Below are 25,522 nucleotides of genomic sequence, written 5' to 3' on the forward strand. Positions count from 1 at the left end.
GCAGCGGTCTAGATTCCAGGCTAAGAGGGAACAAACTGATTTGAAGGGAGACTTTCCACAGTGACTTTGTTGGCTCAGCTGATTTGTGGGAAAGTTGGTCAGTCTTTTTGAAACACTGGCCAAGAGCTATGTAGTGAGCTCTTATACTGCTGGACACTGATTCCCAGGAACAATGCTTGAGTCTGCGGTGGCATTTTGTACAGTGGCCCCGGGTAGGATTGGCTTCGAGCCCAGAGCCCACATACTGGCACGGCTGCTATGGGCTGTAAGTGGCTGCAGATATTTGGGTCTAGCGCTGCCCCATGCTGTGTCTTTCTAGGTTGTACTGGTCTTCCTGAGGTGAGAGATGTGTGCTTTGTTATTGGTCTGGGTGGGGAGGCTGCTGTGAGCACAAGTGTGTGTGTGCATGTGTGTGTGCATATGCTCATGCTTGTGTGACTATGTGTGTGTGTGACATAGTGTTAGGGCCTGGTATCTATCTATAAAGGATCACACAAAGCAATTAGCTTTGTCATAAAAGACTTTATTATGGACAAATCACAAGTCAATCAAGTGTTGAATCCTGAAAATGACTGGCCAAGGCCGTACCCTTTAGGAGAGTGACCCCGACCTTGGCTATGGGCTTCTTTATATTCTCTAAAACTGCAATCTTGCAATTTCCTTGTGCCCTTTACAATGATAGGTTTGATCTACCTGGGGGGTACATTGTTCACATATTCTTGAGAACTGTCAAGTTCCCTCCTGCTTCTTGATGGATTGGGACCAGCTCCCTCCTGCTCTTTGATAGATTGGCACTTTGTTCAGGACACAATTGGGAGGTTCAAGTCTTGGTTGGGAGGTAACTGCTAGGTCAGCTCACTCTGCTTTATACAGTGCCTCATTCTGGAGAAGGGAGGGTTTCAGGACGTGGTGGCTCAATGACTGAGAGGTCAGCCAGTGGTATAAAATGGCTGAAATCTTAAGATGGAGGAAATTTTGCTAGGTCTTAATTCAGGGTGTCCTACAATGAGTGTGTGTGTGAACGTGTGAATATGCATGCGCATGAGTGAGGGGTGTGTGTGTGTGTGTGAATGTGAGTACATGTGTGATTGCATGAGTGAGGGTGTGTGTGACTGTGAATATGCTTGTGAATGCATGGGTATGTGTGAGTGGTATGTGCGTGAATATACACATATGTGTGGGAATGCATGACTGTATGCATGTGGTGTGTGCATGAATGTGAATTTCCGTGTACATGAGTATGTGAGTGGTGAGTGCTGTGTGTGAATATGCGTGTGATTACAGGAGTGACTGTGAGTGTGGTGTGTGTGCGGCTGTTCCCTGTGCCCTGGCCTGGCCCTGCCTCAGATCCAGCTCCCCAGCCCTTGCAATACAGCTCTAGGAGCAAGTGGGGGAGTTGAGGGTCAGCTTCCAAGATGGCCCTTTCCACGCTGCTGAGTGACTGCCCCCCTGCCTGGTGGCACATGCATTGAATGAAGGCTGGACCTGTATCGAGGGACAGACTCTCACTGGTGCCTGAGTCACTCGCTGTGTGGCGGAGGGGCTGGTGAGCATGTAGGGGAGAGGGCTAAGGTGTATTGATTTGGGACCTCCCTGCTGCCTGAGGCCCTGAGATGTGCCAGTGTGGGGAAGTGAGTGAAGGTCACTGGGCAGTTTTGGATGGTAAAACTCTGAGGTCATTTGTTGCCGTGTGTGGGGGTGGGGTGGGGGGGGGAGATGACAATGTGGACCCTGGATTTACCTCTCAGCGGCTCCCTTTAAGTTGGAGCAAGAGCTTTGAACAGGACCAGCTGCTGTCTTGCTGTATACCAAGTGAGTCCCCACACGGACCTTGGATCTATAGTTTTCCCAGCAGAATGGGCTCAGGGCACTGCCCAAAGCTCCTAGTGGTTTTCTTCCCTTTCAGCCAAAAAGACGTGTGGCTTCTGCCAGGCCAGTGGTGGGGCAGCCCTTCAGAGCTGTGGGGAGCAGGAGAGACATAGGGTCTGGGTGAAGGCTGCGCTTACTTCAGCGGACTCAGGCAGAGCAGAGTGAGCCTTGGGGTGCTGCCCCTCATTGCCTCATGGGAGGCCAGGGATGAGCGGGATCACATAGAAGACCCTAACCTTGCCTTGGCCCTGTTTACACACGAGCTCTGTGGTCTCTGATCTTACCTTCCTGTGTCCTCAGGTTGCTTGATTGGAGCTGTGAACCTCAAGTCCAGTAACCGGAACCCAGTGGTGCCGGAATTTGAAAGTAAGTCCAGGGCAGACTGCAGGGGGGCATAGGTTCTGGGGGCTGGTATCTCCCAAGCTCATTCACACACTTCCTGGCAGTTACTGCACAGGGAACCTCAGCTCCCTGAACTGGCAACTAGTGGGCCTGCCCCACCTCAGGCTGGCTTGCTCAAAGGGGCACTGGCTGAGGGACACCAGGCGAGGAGCCCTGAACACCTGGCTGTGGGGTCCCAGGCAGCAGCAACAGCAGGGCATCGGCTGTTGGGGCTGGCCTTTGCTGCTGCGGGTGGGAGTGGCGCCACCAGTGGCTTTTTTGTTTGTTTTTGGGCCACACCCAGTCGTGCTCAGGGGCTACTCCTGATTATGCACTCAGAAATCGCTCCTGACAGGATGGGGAACCATATGGGCTGCTGGGAATTGAACTTGGGTCTGCCCCCAGGTTTGTCCCACGTCTGCTGTGTGCAAGGCAAATGCCCTACCACTATGCCCAGAGGCTTTTCTGAGTGGCTCTGGCTTTAGGCTGATATCGGGAGATAAGCAAGGCTGAGTCTGCTCCAAAGGCCTCTCTAGAACTGCCTCAGCCACAGGACTGGGCTAAGTAAGTAAAGCCATTCTAGTAGTGAGAATCTTTCTTTCTTCACTCTTAGGTGTGGACCTGTCCTGTATTATTACGGACTCACAGACAAATGACCCCCGTATCGAGTGGAAGAAAATTCAGGATGGCCAAACCACATACGTGTTTTTTGACAACAAGATTCAGGGTATACCAGGGTATACCTGTTGGGTTTTCTACTATAGCCCCAGCATATGCCCATGACCTGAGAGAGGGAGGGGGAAAGGAGTGAGGGAGGGAGTGAAGAGAGTGAGAGAAGTGAGAGAGAGAGAGAGAGAGAGAGAGAGAGAGAGAGAGAGAGAGAGAGAGAGAGAGAGAGAGAGAGAGAGAGAGAGAGAGAGAGAGAGAGAGAGAGAGAGAGAGAGAGAGAGAGAGAGAGAGAGAGAGAGAGAGAGTATGTAGGGGGCTGTTGCTTTTGCTGAGCACCAGGCTGAGAAGAGCGGCTGCTGTCTTGACACATGTCACTGGTGCTGTGAAGTCAGTGTCTCAGGACCCGGGGCATGGCGGTTTCGGTTACTGAGCTCTGTTCCAGAGTGGCGAGTGGCAGCATTTCCTGACTGAACCCTGCACTGTGTCAGGCACAGTTCAGGATGGGCCCCTTGGCGAGCCCTGGGCTGGGGCCAGGTGGGACTGGGAGGCAGAGGAGGCTAAGTATAAGTAGGCAGTGTAGGAAGATTCCAGAACTGAGGAACTCAGACAGGCAGGAGGGCGGAGAGCAGCATCTTGGCATCATGGTGACCACTGGGAAAGGACAGTGCCCCTCAGGCCTCAGGGGCCTGGCACCAGTGCCCAGGCCTTGCTCTTTTTGTCCAGGCTTGACTGAGCAGAGCAGTATAACCTGAAGCCAGAAGTCATGTCATAGATGAGGCTTATGGGGAAAGTTTGTGGGCACTGCTGGTCAGTGGCTCCTTCCACTGCCCCTTTGGGAGTATGCATTTTTGCCCACAGCCAGGGAAGGACCACAAGGGCCATGGATTCTGCTTTAGCTAGCTTTTCTCCTTCTCCCAGGGAGAACAGCTATCTGTAGAGCAGACAGGGGAGTCAGATCAGAGAGTGGAATGGCTGCTTGGTAGGACCGGAAGGGAGAGTCGAAGAGAACCCATGGGAGTTGTGTGGGGGAGGCGGCCGAGAGATAGTTTAGTAGGTTAGATCCTCGGAACCCCAAACACCATCAGTGGTTTTCTTGAGTGCAGAGCCAGGAGTAACTGAGCACTGCCTGTGTGGCCCCACAACTAAAGAAACCAGGAGGGGAAAAACCCAAAACAAAAAAACACCACCCTAAAAGCAAAAACAGAAACAAAAGAAAGGAGAAAAAAAATAAAGAATCAACACAGGACAGGCGCTCCCTGGTGGTGGAGGGAACCTGTGGCAGGGCCAGAAAAGCACCCACTCTAGAAGCCAGGGTCCCCTTGCCAGCCATGGCTCTCATTTCCTACCACTCCACATCAGTGCCAAGGGCCAGAAGGCACTGCAGGAGTTGAGAAAGCAAGTGCGAGTTTCCTGAAAAGGACCTTCTAGGTGAGGTTGGCATTCACCTCCTGCACCTCCTGTCTTGAGGGTGCTGTGGGATACAGGAATCAAACCTTGATTGGCCTTCTCCTGGTGTACTGTCTCTTGGACCCCAAGTTTTTAATTTTTTTTTTTTTTTTTGGTTTTTGTTTTTGGGCCACACCCAGCAGTGCTCAGGGGTTACTCCTGGCTGTCTGCTCAGAAATAGCTCCTGGCAGGCACGAGGGACCATATGGGACACCGGGATTCGAACCAACCACCTTTGGTCCTGGATTGGCTGCTTGCAAGTCAAACACCGCTGTGCTATCTCTCCGTGCCCAAGTTTTTAATTTTTGATGAAAGCCTAGCACAGTTTTTAGTGAAGCAAAGTAAGTTTTTCTCAAACGAAATTCAGAATTGAGGGCCAGAAGGTAAGGACTCTGCACTCGAGAGTAGAGGGAGGAGGCCTCCATGATATCCCAGTACTTGTGCTCTAAACTCAGCTCAGAGAGACACTGGTGCTTGTGCTGCTGTGAGGCCTGGGGTGCATGTGCATGAAGCCTGGCCCAGTTCTCTGTCCCCCATAATGGGGGGAGGTGCAGGAGTCGAGCTGCTAACAGGAGTCGAGCGCTCCGGCCTCTCTGCAGGAGACCTGACAGGCCGGGCAGAGCTGCTTGGAAAAACCTCACTGCGGATCCTGAATGTGACGCGCAAGGACTCGGCCATATACCGCTGTGAGGTGGTGGCTCGGAACGACCGCAAAGAGATCGATGAGATGGTCATTGAGCTCACAGTGCAAGGTGGGTTCCTGCCACCCCTGAGCCAGTGCCCGAAACTGGTCGCATCGCAACCACCACATTTCTCCCTGCAGTGAAGCCAGTTACCCCTGTGTGCCGAGTGCCTAAGGCTGTGCCTGTGGGCAAGGCGGCCACCCTGCACTGCCATGAGGGTGAGGGCTACCCACGGCCGAACTACAGCTGGTACCACAACCACGTGCCGATGCCCACCGACTCCAGGGCCAACCCCCGCTTCCGCAACTCATCCTTCCTCCTGAACCCCGATACTGGCACGCTGGTGAGTTGCCTCGGGCCTGGGCTCTGGGAAGTGGTGCACGGATGTGGGTTGCTGGCTGGTAACTGGGTCAGACAACTGCCCTGGCCTCTGGTTTCTCTGTTGTGGCTGTGGCCTAAGAAACAGCCAGCAAGGAGCTTGATACTGGGACCCAGAGCCCATCCCCCAGGGTATGCAGGTGTATTTGGGAGTTTGGGCAGCCCAAGGGGATCCAGGGTGAAGAGTTTTCAGCCTTCTCTCGGGCTCATGGCTGGCTTGGGTGCAGGTTTTCAGCTCAGTGCACAAGGATGACTCGGGCCAGTACTACTGCATTGCCTCCAATGACGCGGGCTCTGCCAGGTGCGATGAGCAGAACATGGAAGTCTGTGAGTATGGATGGGCTGGGGGCCTGTCCCCATTCCAGATGTGGGAGGCAGGAGCTGGCAGGTTCCATGTCCCTCATCCAAATGCCAGCCTGGGCCCTGGGCCCCACCTGCCTTCTCCTGACAGTCCTTGGTCAGAAGTGGTCCTCATAGCTCTACAGATTCAGTCTGACTTTAGCCATGGGTAGAAGTACAGAGATCCAGTACCAAGAACTGAGATGCAGGGAGTAGTAGGTCTGGAGTTCCTGTCACGATCTTCTGACAGCCTCCCTTTGGAGAAAATTTTTCTGGGGTGCCATAGTCCCCTCTTTAGGTTGCTTTCACAGTGCTCTGGGTGTGGGCTCTGTACAAAATGTGGGGCAGTAGGGTGGGAATTATTACCTCTCTCCTATTTCCCCAGGGTCCCCCTTTACCCTACAGGGCCTTACCATCACCCCTACATTAGGGTTACTTGGCACTATCCAGGTGCACAGGCTTTCTGGAAGGCCTCATGGAAGGGCTGGAGTCTGTCCACTGGTAGCAGGAAATGCTTTGTACCTACTGGCTCTAGAGCTGATGCTGGGGATTCAGGTTCAGAAAGAAAATCTCAAGTCTGACACCAAAGTGATAGCATAGTGGTAGGGTGTTTGCCTTGCATGCAACCATCTCCAGATAGACTCTGGTTCGATTCCTGGCATCCCATATGGTCCCCCAAGCCTGCCAGGAGCGACTTCTAAGTGCAGAGCCAGGAGTAACCCCTGAGCATCGCCAGGTGTGACCCAAAAACCAAAAAGAAAGAAAAAAACGAAAATCTCAAGTCTGCCACGTGGTGAGCTGGGGTGGAAGCCCTGTGTGCAGGGTCTCACCCTGTTGGGCAATGTGAGTTCAGGAGCCCTTGAAGGGTTGCAGAGTCCTCCCTGCCTATCCAAACAAGGGTCTGAGGGTCCTCCCTGCCTGTTCAAATAAGGCTGAGACAGAGTGTGGAATATTTTGGGCCAGGGAGATTATGTGTTTGTACTTGACTCTGCTGGGCAGGACCAAGACCTGGGGCCCAAGCTCAGCCTCCTGTAGGAACCCTTGGTGGTGACCTGTCTTCCAGATGACCTGAACATTGGCGGTATTATTGGGGGAGTGCTGGTGGTCCTGGCTGTCCTTGGCCTCATCACTGCAGGCATTTGCTGTGCCTACAGGCGTGGCCACTGCATCCATCAGCAGCACAGTCACAGGTGAGTCTGCAGCCATGTGACTTGGCTTTTATATGATAAATGTTTTCTGTGATAGTGGTCACTGAGCTGCTCTCTCTCTCCCCTTCTAGTTATAAGGGCCCAGGGCGGCCTGATGGAGTGAACTATATCAGGACAGATGAGGAGGTAAGGCTGCATGGAACAATCCCAGGCTGTTGGGGTTCCCAACAAGAAGGCAACAATCTTCCTCAGAAACTCCATGGATCCCCATTCCTAGAATAGGCCAGCAACTCTGCTGTCCTGCCCTTGCACCTAACTGGCCCATCTGTGCCTGGAGGGTGGCACTCAGCAGGCAGGCCCATGCCTCTGAAGAGTGTCACCCGATTGCTTGGTGCTGTGTCACTTCTTAGTGAAATGGGTGTTGTATCTGACCACTGTCCCCCTCATGGGGTTTGGCCTTGCAGGGTGACTTCCGACACAAGTCGTCCTTTGTCATCTGAGGGATGCGCTGGTGCACTTGGACACCTCTCTCAGTGGGCGCTTTGGATACTGATCCGCTAAAGTTGGATACTGATGGCCAAAGTTGATTGCTCCCCTTCCTGATGCCGTAACAAGCCAGTCAAGATGTTCCTGTAGACAGGACTAGCTCCACCAGGAGGACACAGCCTGATCTCTGGAGCCTGACTGCAGGCCATGTTGGCTGCCTTCTACCTGCAAGAAACGTATCCTAGTGTGGGACCCTGTAGCGGCCACCACACTCAGGGACAAAAAATCAGCTCTGATGTGACGGTCCCCCTCCAGAAGGTTTTGCTCCTTTCCACTTGGTCAGGCAGGGACCAAGCCTGCTGGGTGGGAGGGGAGCTTGTCTGCCTCAAGGGTCCAAGTGAGGAGCTTCACCTTAGCCTAACTCTGATATGGTACTGAAATGTCCCGCTTTTCCATGGGGGTTTTATAACCTTTTACATTCTAAATTTTTGCTAAAGATGTATTTTGATTACTGAAAATTTCTATTTAAACTGTGTATATGTTGTCATACAAATGTTAAATAACCTATTTTTTTACAAAAACAAGTTAGCTCAAGGTAGGCATTCCAAGCTACTAGGGTCAAATTGGAAAATGCCAGGGATGAACAGAATTTCAGTTCTAGGAATCCTCTGGAGGAGGCTTGCTGGAACATTCCTTTCCCCCACAAAAGTGTTGGTGTTTTGCACCCAAGAACTTAGGTGCCATGCACAAGAGGAAAGCATTAGGAGATCCCACTGACATGGACATCTGTGTCCACAGAGGTGCCACTGACCATCCCTAACTGGATTGGCATGCGCCCAGCAGCTTTAATGTGCCAAATGCATGTGTTCACCCAGGTCAGTTTGGAGGTGGGCACCCCATGATGGTTTTATCCATCATTTTCTCTTTTGTATTATTGGGATGTCTGTCCCAGCCAAAGGCAAGTCTTAATCTGCAGAGCCCAGCGTTCACTTGAGGAAACAAAGCCTCTCTGCTCCACACTTCTGGATGTCTTGTCTTTTGAAGCCTCAGGCAGCGCAGCCCAGCTAAAAGCCGAAAGACCAGGGCGAGCTTGCCCGCACCAAGGATGTTCTGTTTTTGTTTTTAGCTACCCAGACATCCTCATGCAGGGTGTAGGAGCAGACTCCCAAGTTGCTTTGTCAGTCTTAGGCTGGAGGCAGCCAGCAGCCAGGAGGTGCCCACAGAGGCTGACATTGCTGGGGCAGCTGCTGGGTATAGCTCAATCGCCAGGCTGAATCTGTGTCTTAATGTTTGATTTGATTTGATTTGATTTTAATTGAATGAGACTTCTGCTGACTTTAGTTTTTAAGTTATAAGATTATTTTGAGGGCGTATCTGATGTAAGCTGCAGGCAACTCCCCTATTGCTGTCAGTACCGGCTGCCTTGTGGGTGCTTAGGCCCCTTTCACCTTCGCCTTCACCTCCTCTCATGAAGGACCTCATTCTGATTGTTGTAGTGATGGAGTGGCCTTGTGGTCTCCCTTGTTGGCTACTGGAAATTTCTGCTCCAGGGCCGTGTGAACTGGGTAGGCCTGGCAGTGAGTAGGAAGTAAGTGACTGTCACTGTGCAGTGTAACAGAGGGTGCTGATCTTGACCTGCACAAGACTGGTGTGGCTGTGGTGTACATAGATGCTGCAGACTTGTACTAACACCTCGTTATAAAATAAAAATCAGCTGTGCCTCATTTTCTCTTCACTGCCCATTACTGTGTTCCTTCTTGCAGTGCTGTGTGGGTGCCTCTCTATCACACAGGGAGTGGGGAAGGGTCACAGCCTTATCCAAGGACACACAGCACTCGGACTTCTGCAGTACTAGACTCATGACTGTCTCATCCCTCCCCTGTGGCTGAGGCCTGCCCACAGTGCAGGAGGGATGGTGTCTGCTGGAACTTAGATAGGATCCTCAAGACATACATTTCTTCCATACAAGCAGGATGGGGCTTGACTATTTGTCAGCCTTGCATATAAGTAAAAGTAACTTCCACTCTAGGTCCTATTACAAAAATCGAAAAGTTCCACTGAATACTATAAAGCTGTATTTTTTTTTTGTTTGACCTTTATTGTTTCAACATGTTTATAAAGCTGTACATACACTTTTTAGAAAAATCTACCATTTTTATAAGAATAGAAAAATACTACAATGAAAACTATCCTTAGCTATGGGAAAGGGATTCTGTCAAAAAGCTGCTTATAAGGATCCAAAAGAACTGGGATATCCAGTGGAGAGAAGCTGAGCTATTAAATAGCTGAGGCATTTCTCTTATGCTCACACTTTTAAGAAAAATAAACCATATTTTAAAGAAATCTGAAAGAATGGCCAACTATACAAATAAGCAGGTTCTTATTTCATGGTGAAAGTTTGGTGGGGGGAGGGGTGGCAGGAAAGACAAGTGAACTCCACTCCTTGTGTAGGATGGTGCTGCTCTTCCTGATGTGCCTGGAATGTACCGTCTTTAATTGGCGGTCTTCAGAGGGGCCTTGCGAAGTGACCGCCGACTAGAGGTTGGGTTGTCTTTGTTCCTGGCTGGCAACTGCACATTCCACAGCTGAGGCTGGGGAGATCTAGGGGAAGAAAAGCTACAGTTGTTCTGACAGGAAAAGAATGTTTCCCCCAAGAGATCTTGGTCAACTTACGGCTTGTTGGACAAGGATAAACATAAGATATCTTTCTCTTCAGGCTGGGCTTCAGCTTTGTCTGAAAGGATCAAACACACACAGGTCTAGAGCTGCCTGTGACAAATGGCTCTGCACCATGTAGGGGACTGAGACTTGCCTTTGCCTGGAATAGAACTTGGTGGGGTGATGTAGCTGATGTTGGCTTCGAACGTGACATCACTGATGGTGTCTGGGGAAGGAACATGGATTTCTTTTTTAGTAGAGGTTGTGCACCAAGTGGACCCAACGGGGTCACTGCAGTGGTCAGTCCTGAGTGGCAGTCAAACCTAGACTTCCAGAAAACTTCAAGAAAACTTCCTGCTTAGGCAGTTTTCTTTAAACAATGGAGAGAGCCCATGGGGCTCATTACCCACATCCGAAACTTCTGCTTTGAAATCAGAGGTAAGAGGAGGCCTAGGGCGCACACAAGCAACCCTGCCGGAGTGAGAGGCCATCACTGTGTTCAGCTCGCCACCGCAGAGCGAGACAGTCCCAGGTTGTTTGGGATGAGGGAAGGACACAGAGGAGCAAGTGGCTGAGTAGGCTGGAGATGTGATTGAGGTTCTGAGCTGCCAGTAAAAACACTGGACCAGGGCCTGGAGAGATAGCACATCGGTGTTTGCCTTGCAAGCAGCTGATCCAGGACCAAAGGTGGTTGGTTCGAATCCCGGTGTCCCATATGGTCCCCCGGGCCTGCAGGAGCTATTAATGAGCAGACAGCCAGGAATAACCCCTGAGCTGCTGGGTGTGGCCCAAAAACCAAAACCAAAAACAAAACACTGGACCAGAAGGGTGCCGCTGGCCACTGGCTGGGCCTGTCAGCCAGTCACTTCAGTGTCACGTGGCATGCAAGCCTCCAGGCAGCAGAGCCCTTACTGTGGAGTCCCCCACACCTTCCCGGGCCCCACTTACTCTTGGGGGTGCTGATGGCTCGTTTAATCACACCACTGATGGCACCACTAGACTCTTGTTCCGGGCTGTACGAAGAGGCTGGAATGAAACAAACAGTTAACTGATCTGTCCAGAAAGAAAAAGACAACACCAGACAGAGCCCCCAAGACAGCTGGATACATGCAGGTCTGTCCCAAACAGAGGGGGCCCTCTTCACTCTCATTAGGATTCAGACATGGAGAAGAAATCCATGGGCAGCTGATGGCTCGAGTTTCAGAGGAAGAGAGACCACTGTGGGGTATCTGTGAGGCTGTAGAGGGCAGTTTGAAATTATAGTTGGAAAGTACTCGAAAGATTATATACACAAGTGTTCAAGGAGCTCCATTGTTGCAGTTCCTCAAATATTGAAAGCACTTTCTTTAAAAAATTATTTTTTCCTTTTTAATTTTGGTTTTTGGAGCATATCCGGTGGCTCTGCACTCAGAAATTACTCCTGGCAGGCTTGAGAACTTGGGTCAGCTGCATGCAAGAAAAATGCTCCAGCCCCTTAACATTCTTTTTTAAATAAATTCCTTTATTTGGTTTTTGGGTCACACCCAGCTGTGCTCAGGGGTTACTCCTGGCTCTATGCTCAGAAATCGCTCTGGCAGGCTCGGGGGACCATATGGGATGCTGGGAGGCTTGCATGCCACCGTCCTTCTGCATACAAGGCAAATGCCCTACCTCCATGCTATCTCTGTGGCCCCCAAAATAAATTCTTTAATTGAATCACCATGAAATAGTTATATAGTTGCACATGATAAGAGTTTCAGCCATAGAATGTTCAACACCTTTCACTAGTGCACATTTCCTGCCACCAATATCCCTCCTGCTCTCCCCCTTGCCTGCCTCTGTGGCAGACATTTTTCTTCTGTCTCTCCCTTTTATTATTTTAATTTATTCCTTATCGAGACCAATGTGAATTACAAGTATTTTAGACTTGTATTTCTGTTACATATGAATTATGCCATTCCACCACCATTGCTGACCTCCCTCCACTATAGTTCCCAGCCTACATCTTCTACCTCCACCCTTAGCACCTAGACAGCTAGTTTAACAGGTCCATCTTGTGTACATGTTTCTTGCTATAGTTTGGGTCTCTTGATTCTGCTGCCCTTGACATTGGTTTGGATACTTAGGGCTGACCATTTTTTATTTTCACTCTCCTAAGACCTCTTGGTCCCTGGGTTCCATCCACTTTTTTTTTTCCTTTTCTCAGTTTTATGAAGACATAAATGTGAGGCAGAACAAGATGATTCATGTTCTATGGCTCTGTAAAAGCAGGGGCCCCTATCTAGAAGCTATAAATACAAATAAAATTTTAAAAAGTCTCTCCCTTCTAGACACTGTGGTGGGCAGAATTGTTATTAAAGGGGTACCATGACCACTTAACCTCCTTTCAGCACCCAGTTCTCGTTCAGAGTGGTCATGGATCACCTGTTCATGATAGTGATCAACTATTATTGTCATTGTGGCTCCTTCTCTATCTTTGTACGCCTTACTTGAGACAAAACTACTGACCAGGACTGGCCCTCCACTGTCTTTGGATATTACCTACCATATTATCTTTCTTAACATTCCATAAATGAGTGTTGTTGTCATATACCTACAATATCATTTTACTTTTTCCTTTCACTTTTTCTGAGTTAGTACAAGTGCACTTAATTATATCAACCCTGACCCTCAGGATGATTTATGTTGAACTCTGGATAATAAAAGTGGCAGGGAAAGCAGCAAAGAGCAAGAAGTGTGGCAGACATTTTTCTTCTGTCTCTCCCTTTTATATAAGATCTATGAAGCGGATCAACATCCCCGGCCCAAACACACCTTTTCCTGTGACTGACTGATTTCTTGTGCAAATTGAGACCCCATAGAGTGATCATTTTAGTCTATAAACACCTTCATTTCTTTTTTTTGGGGGGGGGGGTAATTGGGAATCACACCTGGTGCCGCTCAGGTTACTCCTGGCAGGGGACCATATAGGATTCCAGTAATCGAACTTGGGTCTGTCCTGGGTCAGCCGCCTGCAAGGCAAATGTCTTGCCTCTGTGCTATCTTTCCAGCCCCTTTTTTGTTTTTGTCTTTGGGCTATACCTGGAGTGCTCAGGGTTTATTACTGGTTATTCCTGATGATGCTTAGGAGACCATATGGGATGCTGGGGATTGAAACCCTACAAGCTGTGCTATTGATCAGGTCCCAGCACCTTAATTTCTAAGAAGAGGGCACAGCATTTCTATAAGACAAATGGTAAAGTCATTGGGAGAAAATGTGGAGAATAAACCCGATGGGAATATTTCCTGTTTCTCACCATTTGTACATGGAGGAAACAGGTGAAGAAACAGAAGGCATGCTCAGCTTAGTGTTAAAAATAAAATCCAATGTGTATGCAGACTACAAGACAGAAGGAATGTGCCCTCATTGTGGTTCCTCATGTCCAGATCCTTAAAACTGCATGTTCTTACCCAGGATCTCAACTGCCCAGATAACAGCCATTCTCCAAGAAAAACAATAAAATGGACCACCAGGGAAGGGTGATGGGGTGTTCTGTGCTCTCTCTGGGCATGAGAACCTGGGAATCCTTCACCTTGGCTGCCCCTTGAGGGCTCCAGGCTCCTGGATGTCATATGGAAAGGTAGCGCACCAAGGCTCCAACGCTGGTTTTTGGATTCCATGGCTTTTTGGACCGAGTTCAAGATGGCAATTGTGCTCAGGGACATGCGTCTGCAGAGGGAAGGAGGGCACACAGAGCATAAAGACTAGGGATGTCTCCTCCCTTCAAAGACATCCCACATCTACATGCATTCAGAGCAAAAGGCAGGCTCCTACCTGGCCTTGGGCAGTAACCTCTTCACTGAGCCCACAGGAAGAGGGGACTGGTTCCCCACAGGAGTCACTGTGGGGTTCTCCTGGTCAGCAGTGGCTGGTGTGGTAATGCTTGTAGCAACCTGAGAGAGAAAGAGAGATATGGAATCTTTCCAGGCTCCATTGAGACCCATATCAGCCCAGCATCGAAACTTCTCAGAAACAGATGCCTTGTGCAGACATCAACGATCAGAGCGGGGGCCGGAGAGATAGCACAGCAGTAGGGCATTTGCCTTGCACGCAGCTGACCAGGACGAATCCCCGGTTCAACTCCTGGTATCCCCCGGACCCTGCCAGGGGCGATTTCTGAGAGCAGAGCCAGGAGTAAGTCCTGAGTGCTGCCGGGTGTGGCCCAAAAATCAGAAACCTAACCCCCCCCCCCCAAAAAAAAAAAAAGATCAGAGAAAATCTTTTGTAATACAGTAGATATGTCTGGGTTTCTCAGGAAAGCAAGAAATAGGGATCTGAAATGAGCAGTAGGTCATCTAAGGACGTCATCTAAGGTGTCCCAAGTAACAACTAGCTTTGGGAGTGTACCTTGACACACTCCACGTGTCTGCTGAAAGGTTGAAAATAAAGTGATGGGGCTGGAGGAATAGCACAGTAGGTAAAGCCTTGGTTCTGCATGTGGTTGAACTGGGTTCAATCCTGGCATCCTATATGGTCCTCCCAAATCCTCCCAGGAATGATCCCTGTGCACAGAGCCAGGAGTAGGCCCGGAGCGCCTTCTGGTGTGGCTCAAAAACAAGTCATGATAAAAATGCACAACGAAGACCCAGGACAGTTGTAAGCAGAACAGCTGGCTCTCATTTCTCCAATGCATCCACCCTGCCTGCTCTCACAGAAAGGAGTTCACACTGGGTCAAATGACCCACCGTGCCCACACACTCCCCCAGATCTGATCATGAGGACTTTCCTTCACTAAAGGGACCCAGTGGCCTTGCCACCTGCGAGAAAAGCTGTGTGTCACAGGCGAGAAAAGCATGTTGCAGCCCATGGCGCATCCCAGTGTCTAGTGAGAGAACTTCTGGACAGGCAGGCACACCTGAGGAGGGCTGGGTACCTGCATGGGCACTGTCCCTTCAGCTCCAGCCACCTGTCTTTGCAGCTCCTCCTGAGCAAGCTGCTCGTTGTACTTCTTCATGTCGTACTCCAGCTCAGATGCCAGCTGCTTGTCAACTGTGAAGAAATCCTTGACTTCATCCCGGTAATCCTGCATCACCTCCTGGAACAGAGTGGGCACCTTTAAGGCTGCAGTAAAAGGGAGCATGGAGGTGGCCTCAGCTGAGCACTGCAGGTTGAATGAACATTGTGGCACTTGCCCAGGCAGTGAGCCTGTGCCTCCCTCCCACTCAGGGACCTTGATATGACAGTTAGTTCTTTGCCCCTGGAAGCTTCTGGCTAGGTGCAATTATGACTAATTTCTGGATTCCTTGGTGGGGGAACCAGCCGTTACAGGACATGGAAGAGCCACGGAGAGCCGCCAGCTCCTCAGATGAGCAGTCTGAGCCACAATCAGGGGAGGGACCCTCAGGCATCTCGAGACCGTTTAGTTGGGCTGCCAAGGGCAGTTTCCTGCACCCAAACCCACTGAGACTGCACAGAAAACTCAGCCCTGGGGACTCTGGGTCAGAGCCTGGCCAGGTCGCCGTGGGAGCTGCACGTGGGGTGGGTTTCTTTCTTTGAGCCTCTCAGTCCTGTAGTGTCTAAGCTCTGTCCTTTTCTTTTTTTTTTTTTTTTGGTTTTTGGGCCACACCCGGTAACGCTCAGGGGTTACTCCTGGCTATGCGCTCAGAAGTCGCTCCTGGCTTGGGGGACCATATGGGACGCCGGGGGATCGAACCGCGGTCCGTCTCCTAGGCTAGCGCAGGTAAGGCAGGCACCTTACCTCCAGCGCCACCGCCCGGCCCCTGTCCTTTTCTTTCTTAAGTTTAAAACCAGGCAATTCCCTGAGCACTGCTGGGGGACCCTGGAACCACAGGGTTGTAGTAGTAAATCACAATGACCCAGTATAGGAGTAGCCAGTCAGTCTCCTGAGCACAGCTTGGAGACACTCCCCCCTTCAACGAGTCAATATAAGAAGAATAACTTGAAGTTTCATTTGCTGTCACTGAACGGGAGAACTTGTGTTTCTGATGACCCATGACTTCTGAGGCCTGCAGAGGACGTCTTCAAAAGGGATCCAGATGTCACCCAGGCCACACACCTACCATGTGGTGGCTAGGCTAGCTTCAGGCTTATCTCCCCCTTCTTCCCAGAAGTACAGTTAAACTAGAAATGCTGCCATGTTGTTGATTCCAGTGGTCCTTGACTTGTGTGCACTGTTGGTGGCCCAGGAACCTGAGCTGTTGCTAGGCCACCAGCCGTCTCTTACCCTGAGATAGTTCATCAGCTCCCGTAAAGCTGGGATCTTATTTTTCTCCAGCATTGTCTTCAGAGTGATGATAATTGGAATGATATTTTCAATGAAATTCCTCTTCTGAACCTGAAAGGACAAAGGCCATTTCAGTTGTGGGATTCCTTGAGACAGGTCTGATTTCACTACAGCTGGTTGTTCCTGACTTGTGATGCTGGGGTCTCAGGTGGGGACATAACTCCTTCCTTTGTCTGGAAGTTTTATGAACATTACTCCAAACCACCCTGCAGGTTTGGCGAAGGACAGGGAAAAACCATTATTTTTGCTTGTTTTGGGTTATCTACTCTCATACAGCCCTACTGGGATCAGGCACATGCACAATCTCCACACCATGTTCTCTCTCTGGAGCTCCTAGTGTCATCCGGACACAGAGGAACAACAATATGACAGTTACATCTCTGGGAGTAATGACTCATAGAAAAGTGGTGCTGTTACATGGAGCCATAGCCGTCAGAATCTTGACCATAAATGATTACTGTGTACAATAATGTGTTGTGACATATATTTTTAAGTACTGAAATTTACTCTTTGGCCCAGCTATATAAGATGTATCTTTCTGGGGCCGGAGAGATAGCATGGAGGTAAGGCATTTGCCTTGCATGCAGAAGGTCAGTGGTTCAAATCCCTGCATCCCATATGGTCCTCCAAGTGTGCCAGAAGCGATTTCTGAGTATAGAGCCAGGAGTAACCCCTGAGTGCTGCCGGGTGTGAACCAAAAACCAAAAACCAAAAAAAAAAAAAAAAGATGAATCTTTCTGAACCTAAAGTATATTCCTGTCCTCATTCAGTCATCAGTATATGCTACTACATCACTCATTTTTCAACATCGATTCACATAAAAGTTCCACAAGAAACTAATAAAGAAACTAATAAAGAGCCTATAGATGATACGCTCAGAGAGTGTCTCTGAAAATGGCTAAGATGATTTGCTCAACACTATCCAACAACTTCTCAGTGGCTGACACAGCTACTGTCCAGGCTTCCACTTAGTTACCTCCAGAGTGTAGGAGGCTGTGGGGTGAGGACAGGTAAAGAGCAGAGTTGATGAGGGAAGGCTTCTTTAAAAAGGCACCTTGAGATGGGCCTGGAGAGATAGTACAACGAGTTTGCCTTGCAAGCAGCCGATCCAGGACCAAAGGTGGTTAGTTCGAATCCCGGTGTCCCATATGGTCCCTCGTGCCTGCCAGGAGCTATTTCTGAGCAGACAGCCAGGAGTAACCCCTGAGCACTGCCGGGTGTGGCCCAAAACCCAAAACCCCAAACCCCCCCCCCAAAAAAAAAGGCACCTTGGGGGGATAGGTGGTACTCAGGTGGAACTAAAAGAAGGGCCCTAACAGGACAGGGGCAAAGTACCCAAGACAGGGCAGGACAGGAGATGGTAGGAGCGGCCAAGCATGGGGAATTGTCCAGATAGATCAGAATTTGCTTCTTAAGATAACAGTAGCCATCAGCCTACATACTAAAGCTGTCACCAGGGAGGTGGAGAAAATATGTGATAAGATGTCCCTGTGATGAGTTTGACTAAGACACAAGTCAAGCAATTAACATAGTCATTTGCAGTCCCTCACCCAAATTCCCTGCTGCCCTTACAATGAGCTTGCCTGGGTCTTTTACGCAAGAGAATAAAGTCCTGTGTGCTTCGGAAGATCACTCTGGCACGAGGAGACAGCTGAGATAGAAACTAGAGACAGCTGCTGAGAACTGACGAGCTGGACAATGAAAGCTTAGACTGGACAGGCGGTCTAAGATAGAGGACAGACTGTAAGAAGAGATGTAACAACAGCAAGAACTTGACTTTGGGCTGCCCTGAGTTGAAATCGCCAGTCCCAGCTGCAAGTATTCCCAGCCTGTATCTTTGAACTGAGAAAGAAACCAGAGGAGTCGCCGAACTTGCAAGCTCCTGAGACCCAGAGCTTCTAAGCTCCCTATAGTCCTTTCTGCCCTGGCCAGGGAAGGAGATGAGAAATTGAAAAAGTTCTCGGGGGACCTGAGATCCCTGTGGCACATCTGGACAGGCATGGGGACCCAGCTCAGACAACCCCCTTTCCAGGAGAAAATGAGTTCCCAGGGTCACTGTCTCAAAGCAAGGTCTAGCTGGAGAATCAGGTCAGCAGCCAGATCCTTTGAATCTCACCTGAGAGATGATCTTCTTCTGTGCTTCCTGCATAACCACATTTGCCAGGGCCATGTCGTCTTCCTCCAGCAGCAGGTCCTTGTCTGGCCGGCATCTCATGGCCATCAGCTTGATCTCCTTGGAGCTAAGGATCTCAAACGTGTCTGACAGCAGTTCACTGGCTTCCAGGTCCAGGCGCAGGAGGCCATCGGTAAATAAAGCTGGGACATGAGAAGGGCCACTGAGGAATCATGCGCCTCAAGGGGGGAGGGCAGAACTGATGTTGGCAAGGGCAGAAGGCTTCCAAATGTCCCAGGGCTCTCTGGGACACATCTGTTGGGTGAAGAACAACTCAGCCTTTTGCTCTCAGAGCCATTCCCCACAAACCCACTAGGCCTACCCAAAATATTAAGGCAGAGTTTGGATGTGATGTTGAACCGCTGCTCATCTGTGAAGTGCTCCAGAAGGAACTTGTAGATCCGCCTTCGTTTCTCCTTGTTTGTCTTTCCCTTCAGGGTAAACAACTTCTTCTCTCTAAACAGAACAGGCTATTTTACCTGACAGCCTTCACCAGACCCAAATGCCAGGACAGATGGAGCACAGGCACTTCCTTCACTCCTGCTGTCTACCTCCCCTCAGGCCCTCTCCTTCCTGATCTCAGCTCTCCCTCTTTCCACCCCTCTGCAGTCTCCACCCAGACCCAGGCTCTCCCCCTTTTCTGCTCCCCACCTTCCTCCCAGGGCTCCTGGTTCTCTCCCATACTGCTGCACCACCTTGGCTCTGACTCTCCTGCCCTGGAGTTTGGCCGTCCCCCTTTCCTGCTGCCAACTCCCTCACCCCCATCCCTGGCTTTCCAGCTGCCTCCTTCAGACTCTGGATCCCCTCCCCTGTGCCCCTTCTTCCTGCTACTTTATTCCTGTCCCCCCCTCACCTCTCTGACTGGGGGAATTTGTTGTACTTCTCGTGCTTCTCATAGTTATTGAGGTGAAAGATACACTCAGTGAAGTGCTGGAAGAATAGGGATGGGCTCCTCTTCAGCAGGAGATGAGCCAGGCAGAATTCCCCAAAGCTGCAAGGCAATGGAGGGGTGACCATTAAGAGACCACCCGGTCACGGTGGACAGCCTGGACATTCCAGGCCCAGTTCTGCCCAATGTGCCACTGTGGGAGGCACACAGCCTATCCAGGTCAAAGTTGGTCACAAATGGGGCTTGTGGTTCCTCCCCCTCGGCAGAGGGACAACTACAACTGATGGCCTCCTGGGGGTCTGCTCCCAGACTAAGGAGGACACTACAATTCTGTCAGCATCGTCCCCAGTGACTGAAGACTGAGGAGAGTCACAGGGTATTGGAGTTCAACTCAGGACCTCACATGTGCCAGCCTGTATACAAGCAATTGTCTTGAGAACTGTAATAGAACACAGAAACACCCCAGTACCGTCCACCGTTGGACTGACCTAACCCTGAGAATAGGCTCCTCAGCTTTGGGCACTCTGTCCCCCTGACCACAGTCCTGGAAAGGCACAGAGACAGACACAGATGTCACCAGCACCCACACAACACAGACAAAACAAGTCACACCTATGCAATGGCGATAGCTATGACAGCATCGAAGGAGAACGAAAAAGGTATGTGTGTACAGAGCTGCCCTGGGCCACACCATGCCCATCAGGTTTCCTTTCACTGCAGCATTCATTAGGTGCTGTCTCCCCTGCACAGTGGGTGCTGGGGGAGTGACGGAGAACCCTCCATGTCTCTCCCCAACAGTGTCCTGCATTTGTGGGCACTCAGGGAAGTGCACCTGTTAGAGCTTTTGACCTTCAGAAATGCAGCTGCAAGTCCCACTTGCAGAAACACATGCCAGAGCAAGTGCCACAGAACAGCCAGGAGGAACTTTCTGCAACATAGCAGAGAATGTGAGAACTACCAGGTGTATGCAAGTATCCCTAAGTATGTGTGCATGTCCCCACGTGTATGCAGCCCATCGCTGCAGCCAGGAAAGAGAAGGGGAGCTATGAAAACATCAGAGTTGGACCAGGGAGAAAGGCCCGGCACGGTCCAGTGCAGTCAGCGACGGACCCGTCAGTTGCATGCTGTGTGCAATGATGCTTTAAGCATTAAGACCCACTTTCTACTGCAGATATATACCTAGGAAAGAGGAGAGCAGAAGGGAGGAGGTCGTGGTGTGAACTGAGCACTCACAGTAAGCATCAAGCAGGTAGCACAGAGCATGGGTACGCAGAGAGTCCAATGGGCCTGAGCTGTGTGGTCAGAACTGCCAGGGTCTGGGTGACATCACCAGTGCTCACGTCCCTGCTACACTTGCATCTATCAGCTGTGCACAAGGCAGCTCTTTTATTTTTTTTTGGGGGGGGGGCCACACCTGGCATTGCTTAGGGGTTACTCCTAGCTATCTGCTCAGAAATAGCTCCTGGCAGGCACAGGGGGCCATATGGGATGCCGGGATTCGAACCAACCACCTTAGGTCCTGGGTTGGCTGCTTGCAAAGCAAATGCTGCTGTGCTAACTCTCCAGCCCCCCACAAGGCAGCTCTTAATGAATACTCAGTAAGAACTGGGAACATCCTAGGCAACAGAAGGGCAGAAAAGCATGAGAAGTAGCAGCCTCTCCCTCACTCTCTTCAACTCCAGGACGCTCAGCAGGAGCACAAGGGGATATCCACTCAAGGGGTACAGCTGGATGCAGCAATATTGAACCTTGACAGAAAAACAGGAGCCCAGCTAAAGTTGGGCCCAGGTGCTCAGAAGAAAATGCTCCCTAATGCTGGGCCTGAGTGCTCAAGAGGAAATGTTCCCTGAAGTTGAGGAGTGCTCTAGAAGAAAAGCTCCCTGACTCCTACTTCACTCTGTTCTCAAGCACCTTTATGGGACCACAGGAAAGAGAATCTACCCCTTTCCTATCCAACCTGGTAAGGGGCATCACAAACCGGTTTTGGGGTGGGGAATTGAAAGCTTGCCTTTATGTGGGTGCCTGGGCTCTGGGCCTGATTTGCAGAAGCACTTCCTGTAAACCCCACTACTATAGGGGTGGCCCTATGTCTGCCCAATGTTGTTACCAAATGCTTGCTAAAGGCTCTGTGCCTGTATTTCTGCTGGGGTTTACATCATGGGCCTATCTCTCACTAGGGCAGGAGCTCTGGCCCACAGGCTAGGATCTCTATTTATGAACCACCAGGATGATCCCTGGCCATCTACACTGCTTTCCTTCCCAGCCTGGCTCTACCAAGTAATTCCTGGTTATATGCAGCTTGCCAGCTCCCATTGCTCTCCTTGTCCAGCCCAGAACTTAATCTATCTGTCCAGGTGTGCACATTCCTTAAGGATTCTCTGCTCAGAACCCAAGATACCAGTGGTGTAGCTTCTCTGCACTCCAGTTAGTTCCAGCCCCTGAAGATGTTTATTCTTCAGTCATTCACTCTTTCATTCATTCATCAGTGCCAGGTCTACAGCAAGGTCAGGGCTGTTTGAGAGCTTGTTTAGAGATTCTAGCAGGGGCGAGCAGCTAATCATATACCCTAAACTGAAGAATAGCCTATCTCCATTCAGGGAGAGGCTGTCGTTTTTGACGGAGTACGCAGCTTTGGGAGGGATGTATGGGGGAGCAGTGAAGCAGGAAGGGAGACCCGCTTAACCAGATAGATTGGCCCAGTCAGCTAGGTCAGGGCTGTTTGGCTTTTTGTTGTTGTTGTTTTTGGATCACTCCTGGCAGCACTCAGGGATTACTCCTGGCTCTGCGCTCAGAAATTGCTCCTGGCAGGCACAGGAGACCATATGGGATGCTGAGATTCGAACCACCATCATTCCTGGATCAGCTGCATGCAAGGCGAACGCCCTGCCGCTGTGCAACCTCTCTGGCCCTGTATTTGGCTATTTTTGATGCCATTCGTGGGTCACACAATATAGCAGCAGATCACAGCTCATGGGAAGCATTTGAGCTGCCACATACCAAAGCCAGACCTCAGGATTTTGCAGGCTTTACGTGGCCCTAGGGCTGGACCTTCCCCAACTTAGTCTATGGTATCCAGATATTTCAGGGACTGACCCGGAGCAATCAGAAAATGAAACGAAGGCTCAGCCTCTTGCAAGGAAGCTTCTGTCCAGTGGGTTATTAGATACCACATACACAATACAAAGCATGTGACCAAGAGTGCTCTGCAGAAAAGGACCATCAGGAGAGGCAGGGACTGAGAGGGGCCAGGGAACGTGAGGGGACATGGAAGGGGAATGGACAGAAATGGGTGGCTGACTACTCCCTGGAAACTCCCCCAGGACCTCCATCTAGTTCTAACCACATGAGTTTCTCTTTGGATGCACCTGCAATCAATCTTGCTGCGCTGGGTTTAGGAAACTGGGCAGGTTTCCTCCAAGGGATGAGAATACCTCTGTCCATTTGAAACCCTGTCCTGGAAGCCTGGCCCAAGAGAGGATATTAGAGGAGATCTATGCTCAAGAGGAAGAATCTGTACCATGGATCACAGATATGATGACAAGTCTGTGGGTCAGATAAGACCCTGCCATAGCCCACCCAGTTCGGGGCTCCAAGCTGGGAGCAATTTTGCAGTTTACTGGCCATACCCCCCTCCCCATCTCTGGTACCTAAAAATAGACTCAGAGACCTTCCCAAATCCTATGGAGTCCTGAGTCCTCTTGCCCATACTCAGAGTCACTCAGCATCATGTCCTGGACTGCAGCACACATGTACCCCAGGAGCAGAATGCCCACCTCAGGACCAAACATGATTCCCCCATTTTCTGGCCCTCTGACCCCTCTATTCTTGCTACCTCCTCTAGAGTTCTTGGTTCCACCTGTTTCATGCCTGGAACAGGCAAAAAATTTCACACACTGCTAATGCAGAAATAAAATGATTATTTGTAATAGCATTTTATGGGTTTATTTTAAATCTAATAATAAAGATTTAGCTATTTATATTTAATTTTTTAAAAAGGAGTTAAGGGGCCAGAGATACAGTACAGTGGGGAGAGTGCTTGTCTTGCATGTGGCCAACCCAGGTTTGATTCCTGGCATCCCATAGGGTCCCTCAAGCACCAATAAGAGTTGATTCTTGAGCATCATGAGGTATGGTCCAAATGTTAAAAAGGAGTCAACAACAACAACAACAAAGGAGTCAGCAAAAAGGGAAATCATATTAAGTTTGAACTTCTGAGAAAACTTCAAAATTAACTTCAAAATGATGGGAGGGGATATGAGCTGCTGTGCATTGCTCTAATGTCTCATCATGAATGAGCATGGCATTGACACCCCTTTGTTCACTTGTCTGGGTCCCTCCATTACTTAACATGGAAGTAGCAATGCCCTGCCCATGGGACCAAAAGGAAATTGTATCAGTTATAGACCAAAGATTGAATACCACTGCCCAACATCCTCAGTAACCTTTGTTCCCTGGGGCCTTCTCTGCCATTCCTTCCTTTTCAATCTTGGGATTCTCTCTGTCATTCCTCCCATTCAATCTTGAGATCTTATTTCCATCACTGCAGTCTCAAGCCTCCTCAGCACCTGCTGAACTAAAGGGCCACCTTGGGCCTATCACATGAGTATCATTCTCTGATGATATGACAAAACCACCCCCTAGAAGGCAGAAGGAAAATACATCAGACAACTTTGGACATCCAATTTGGGATGTACCTGAACAGACCTACTAAGTCATGAGGCTGAGGAGAGAGAAATCAGTGGTGAGGAGAACATGAAGTACAAACCCAGCCCACATGGACCCATAGCACTGCTGGCTGGGGTTCTGGAGAGCTCTGTACACAGGGCCCAAGCAGATCTTCACTTTTAGCCCCTGATGGAACAGTCTGGCTCAGTGGTTGGTTAAGTATTATTGGGTTCCCCTGGATCCCTCTCCCCCCATCTTGAAAACGTCATACAAATTTGTCCATGTCTAAGTTTTCAGGGGACTCCACTTGAGCCAGAAAAAACCTCCTAAGCTCTGCCATTGCAGTCTATTTGAATGGCTTTTTTGGGGGGGCCTGAGTGATAGTATGGCGAGTAGGGTGTTTGCCTAACATGGGTCCACCCAGGTACAATATCTGGCACCCCATATGGTCCCTTCAGCCCACTAGGGGTGATCCCTGAGTGTAGAGCCAGAAGTAATCCCTGAGCACTGGTTGGTTGTGGCCCCAAAACAAAACAAAAAAGGCCTTTTTGTTTGCTTGTTTTTTATATAACATACTCAGCAAAGCTCAGGGTTTATTCCTGTTTCTGTGCTCAGGGATCTCTCCTGGTCATACTCAGGGGATTATATTCACATGTATGCAAGCAAGTGGCATAAGACCTATAATCATCTATCAAGCTCTCTCTTAAAGACCTGTATTAGTAGGTATCTATTAAAAGATGAAGCTATAGGGGAAAATGTATTTAAGGAGATTATTCTTTTGTTCTGTTTTGGGGCCATACCCAGCAGTGCTCAGGGGTTACTCCTGGCTCTGTGCTCAGAAATTTATTCCTGGCAGGCTTGAGGGACCATATGGAATGCTATGGAGTGAATCTGGATTGGCTGCATACAAGGCAAATGCTATGCTCTCGCTCTGGCCTCAAGGACTTTCTGACTTTTCCTCTAAACATAAGGAGCCAGATTAATTTAAACTATGGTTAGAAAAGGCAGCTTTAAAGCTGAGACTTATGGTCTACATTTGAACCTCTCCCAGAATACTGATATAAAATGAAAAGATTTAAGGGGGCAGTGTATCTATGTATTTGCAAAGGCACTGATATTCTTACTAAAGTAAAATCTCTCTCTCTCTCTCCTCTCCCTCTCCCTCCCCTCTCCCTCCCCCCTCTCCTCTCCTCTCCTCTCCTCTCCTCTCCTCTCCTCTCCTCTCCTCTCCTCTCCTCTCCTCTCCTCTCCTCTCCTCTCCTCTCCTCTCCTCTCCTCACCTCTCCTCTCCTCTCCTCCCCTCCCCTCCCCCCCCCACCTCTCTGTCTGTCTGTCACACCCAGTGGCACTCAGGGGTTACTCTTGGCCCTGCACTCAGGAATCGCTCCTGGCAGGGTCAGAGGACCATATGGGATGCTGGGAATCGAACTTGGGTCCTTTCTGTGTTGGCCGCGTGCAACACTTACCACTATGCT

General features: G+C 50.0%; 2 protein-coding genes across 3 annotated transcripts in view; one reads left to right on the plus strand and one right to left on the minus strand.

Moving 5' to 3' along the window:
• The window catches only part of JAM3 (junctional adhesion molecule 3), a 57,633-nt gene extending 50,166 nt beyond the window's left edge, over positions 1-7,467 (plus strand). The window contains exons 2-9 of one of the 2 annotated variants that reach the window (XM_049778301.1): positions 2,170-2,235; positions 2,864-2,977; positions 4,965-5,117; positions 5,189-5,391; positions 5,654-5,753; positions 6,829-6,955; positions 7,045-7,099; positions 7,378-7,467. In XM_049778301.1, coding sequence (XP_049634258.1) covers positions 2,170-2,235; positions 2,864-2,977; positions 4,965-5,117; positions 5,189-5,391; positions 5,654-5,753; positions 6,829-6,955; positions 7,045-7,099; positions 7,378-7,413 — 854 coding nt within the window. In that variant the 3' untranslated portion in view covers positions 7,414-7,467. Of the gene's footprint in view, positions 1-2,169; positions 2,236-2,863; positions 2,978-4,964; positions 5,118-5,188; positions 5,392-5,653; positions 5,754-6,828; positions 6,956-7,044; positions 7,308-7,377 lie in introns of those variants that run through there. The other variant, XM_049778300.1, reaches the window with a different exon arrangement.
• Positions 7,468-9,476: 2,009 nt separating this feature from the next.
• NCAPD3 (non-SMC condensin II complex subunit D3) overlaps positions 9,477-25,522 on the minus strand; it is a 79,286-nt gene continuing 63,240 nt past the window's right edge. The window contains 11 exon segments of the mRNA XM_049778432.1: positions 9,477-10,000; positions 10,073-10,133; positions 10,212-10,283; positions 11,006-11,083; positions 13,609-13,745; positions 13,851-13,969; positions 14,983-15,111; positions 16,261-16,371; positions 18,437-18,636; positions 18,816-18,949; positions 19,347-19,484. Of these exon segments, the coding sequence (XP_049634389.1) occupies positions 9,892-10,000; positions 10,073-10,133; positions 10,212-10,283; positions 11,006-11,083; positions 13,609-13,745; positions 13,851-13,969; positions 14,983-15,111; positions 16,261-16,371; positions 18,437-18,636; positions 18,816-18,949; positions 19,347-19,484 (1,288 nt within the window). The 3' untranslated portion in view covers positions 9,477-9,891.

Source organism: Suncus etruscus, chromosome 8 (assembly GCF_024139225.1).
Source record: "Suncus etruscus isolate mSunEtr1 chromosome 8, mSunEtr1.pri.cur, whole genome shotgun sequence".
In the NCBI taxonomy this organism is placed as follows: domain Eukaryota; kingdom Metazoa; phylum Chordata; class Mammalia; order Eulipotyphla; family Soricidae; genus Suncus; species Suncus etruscus.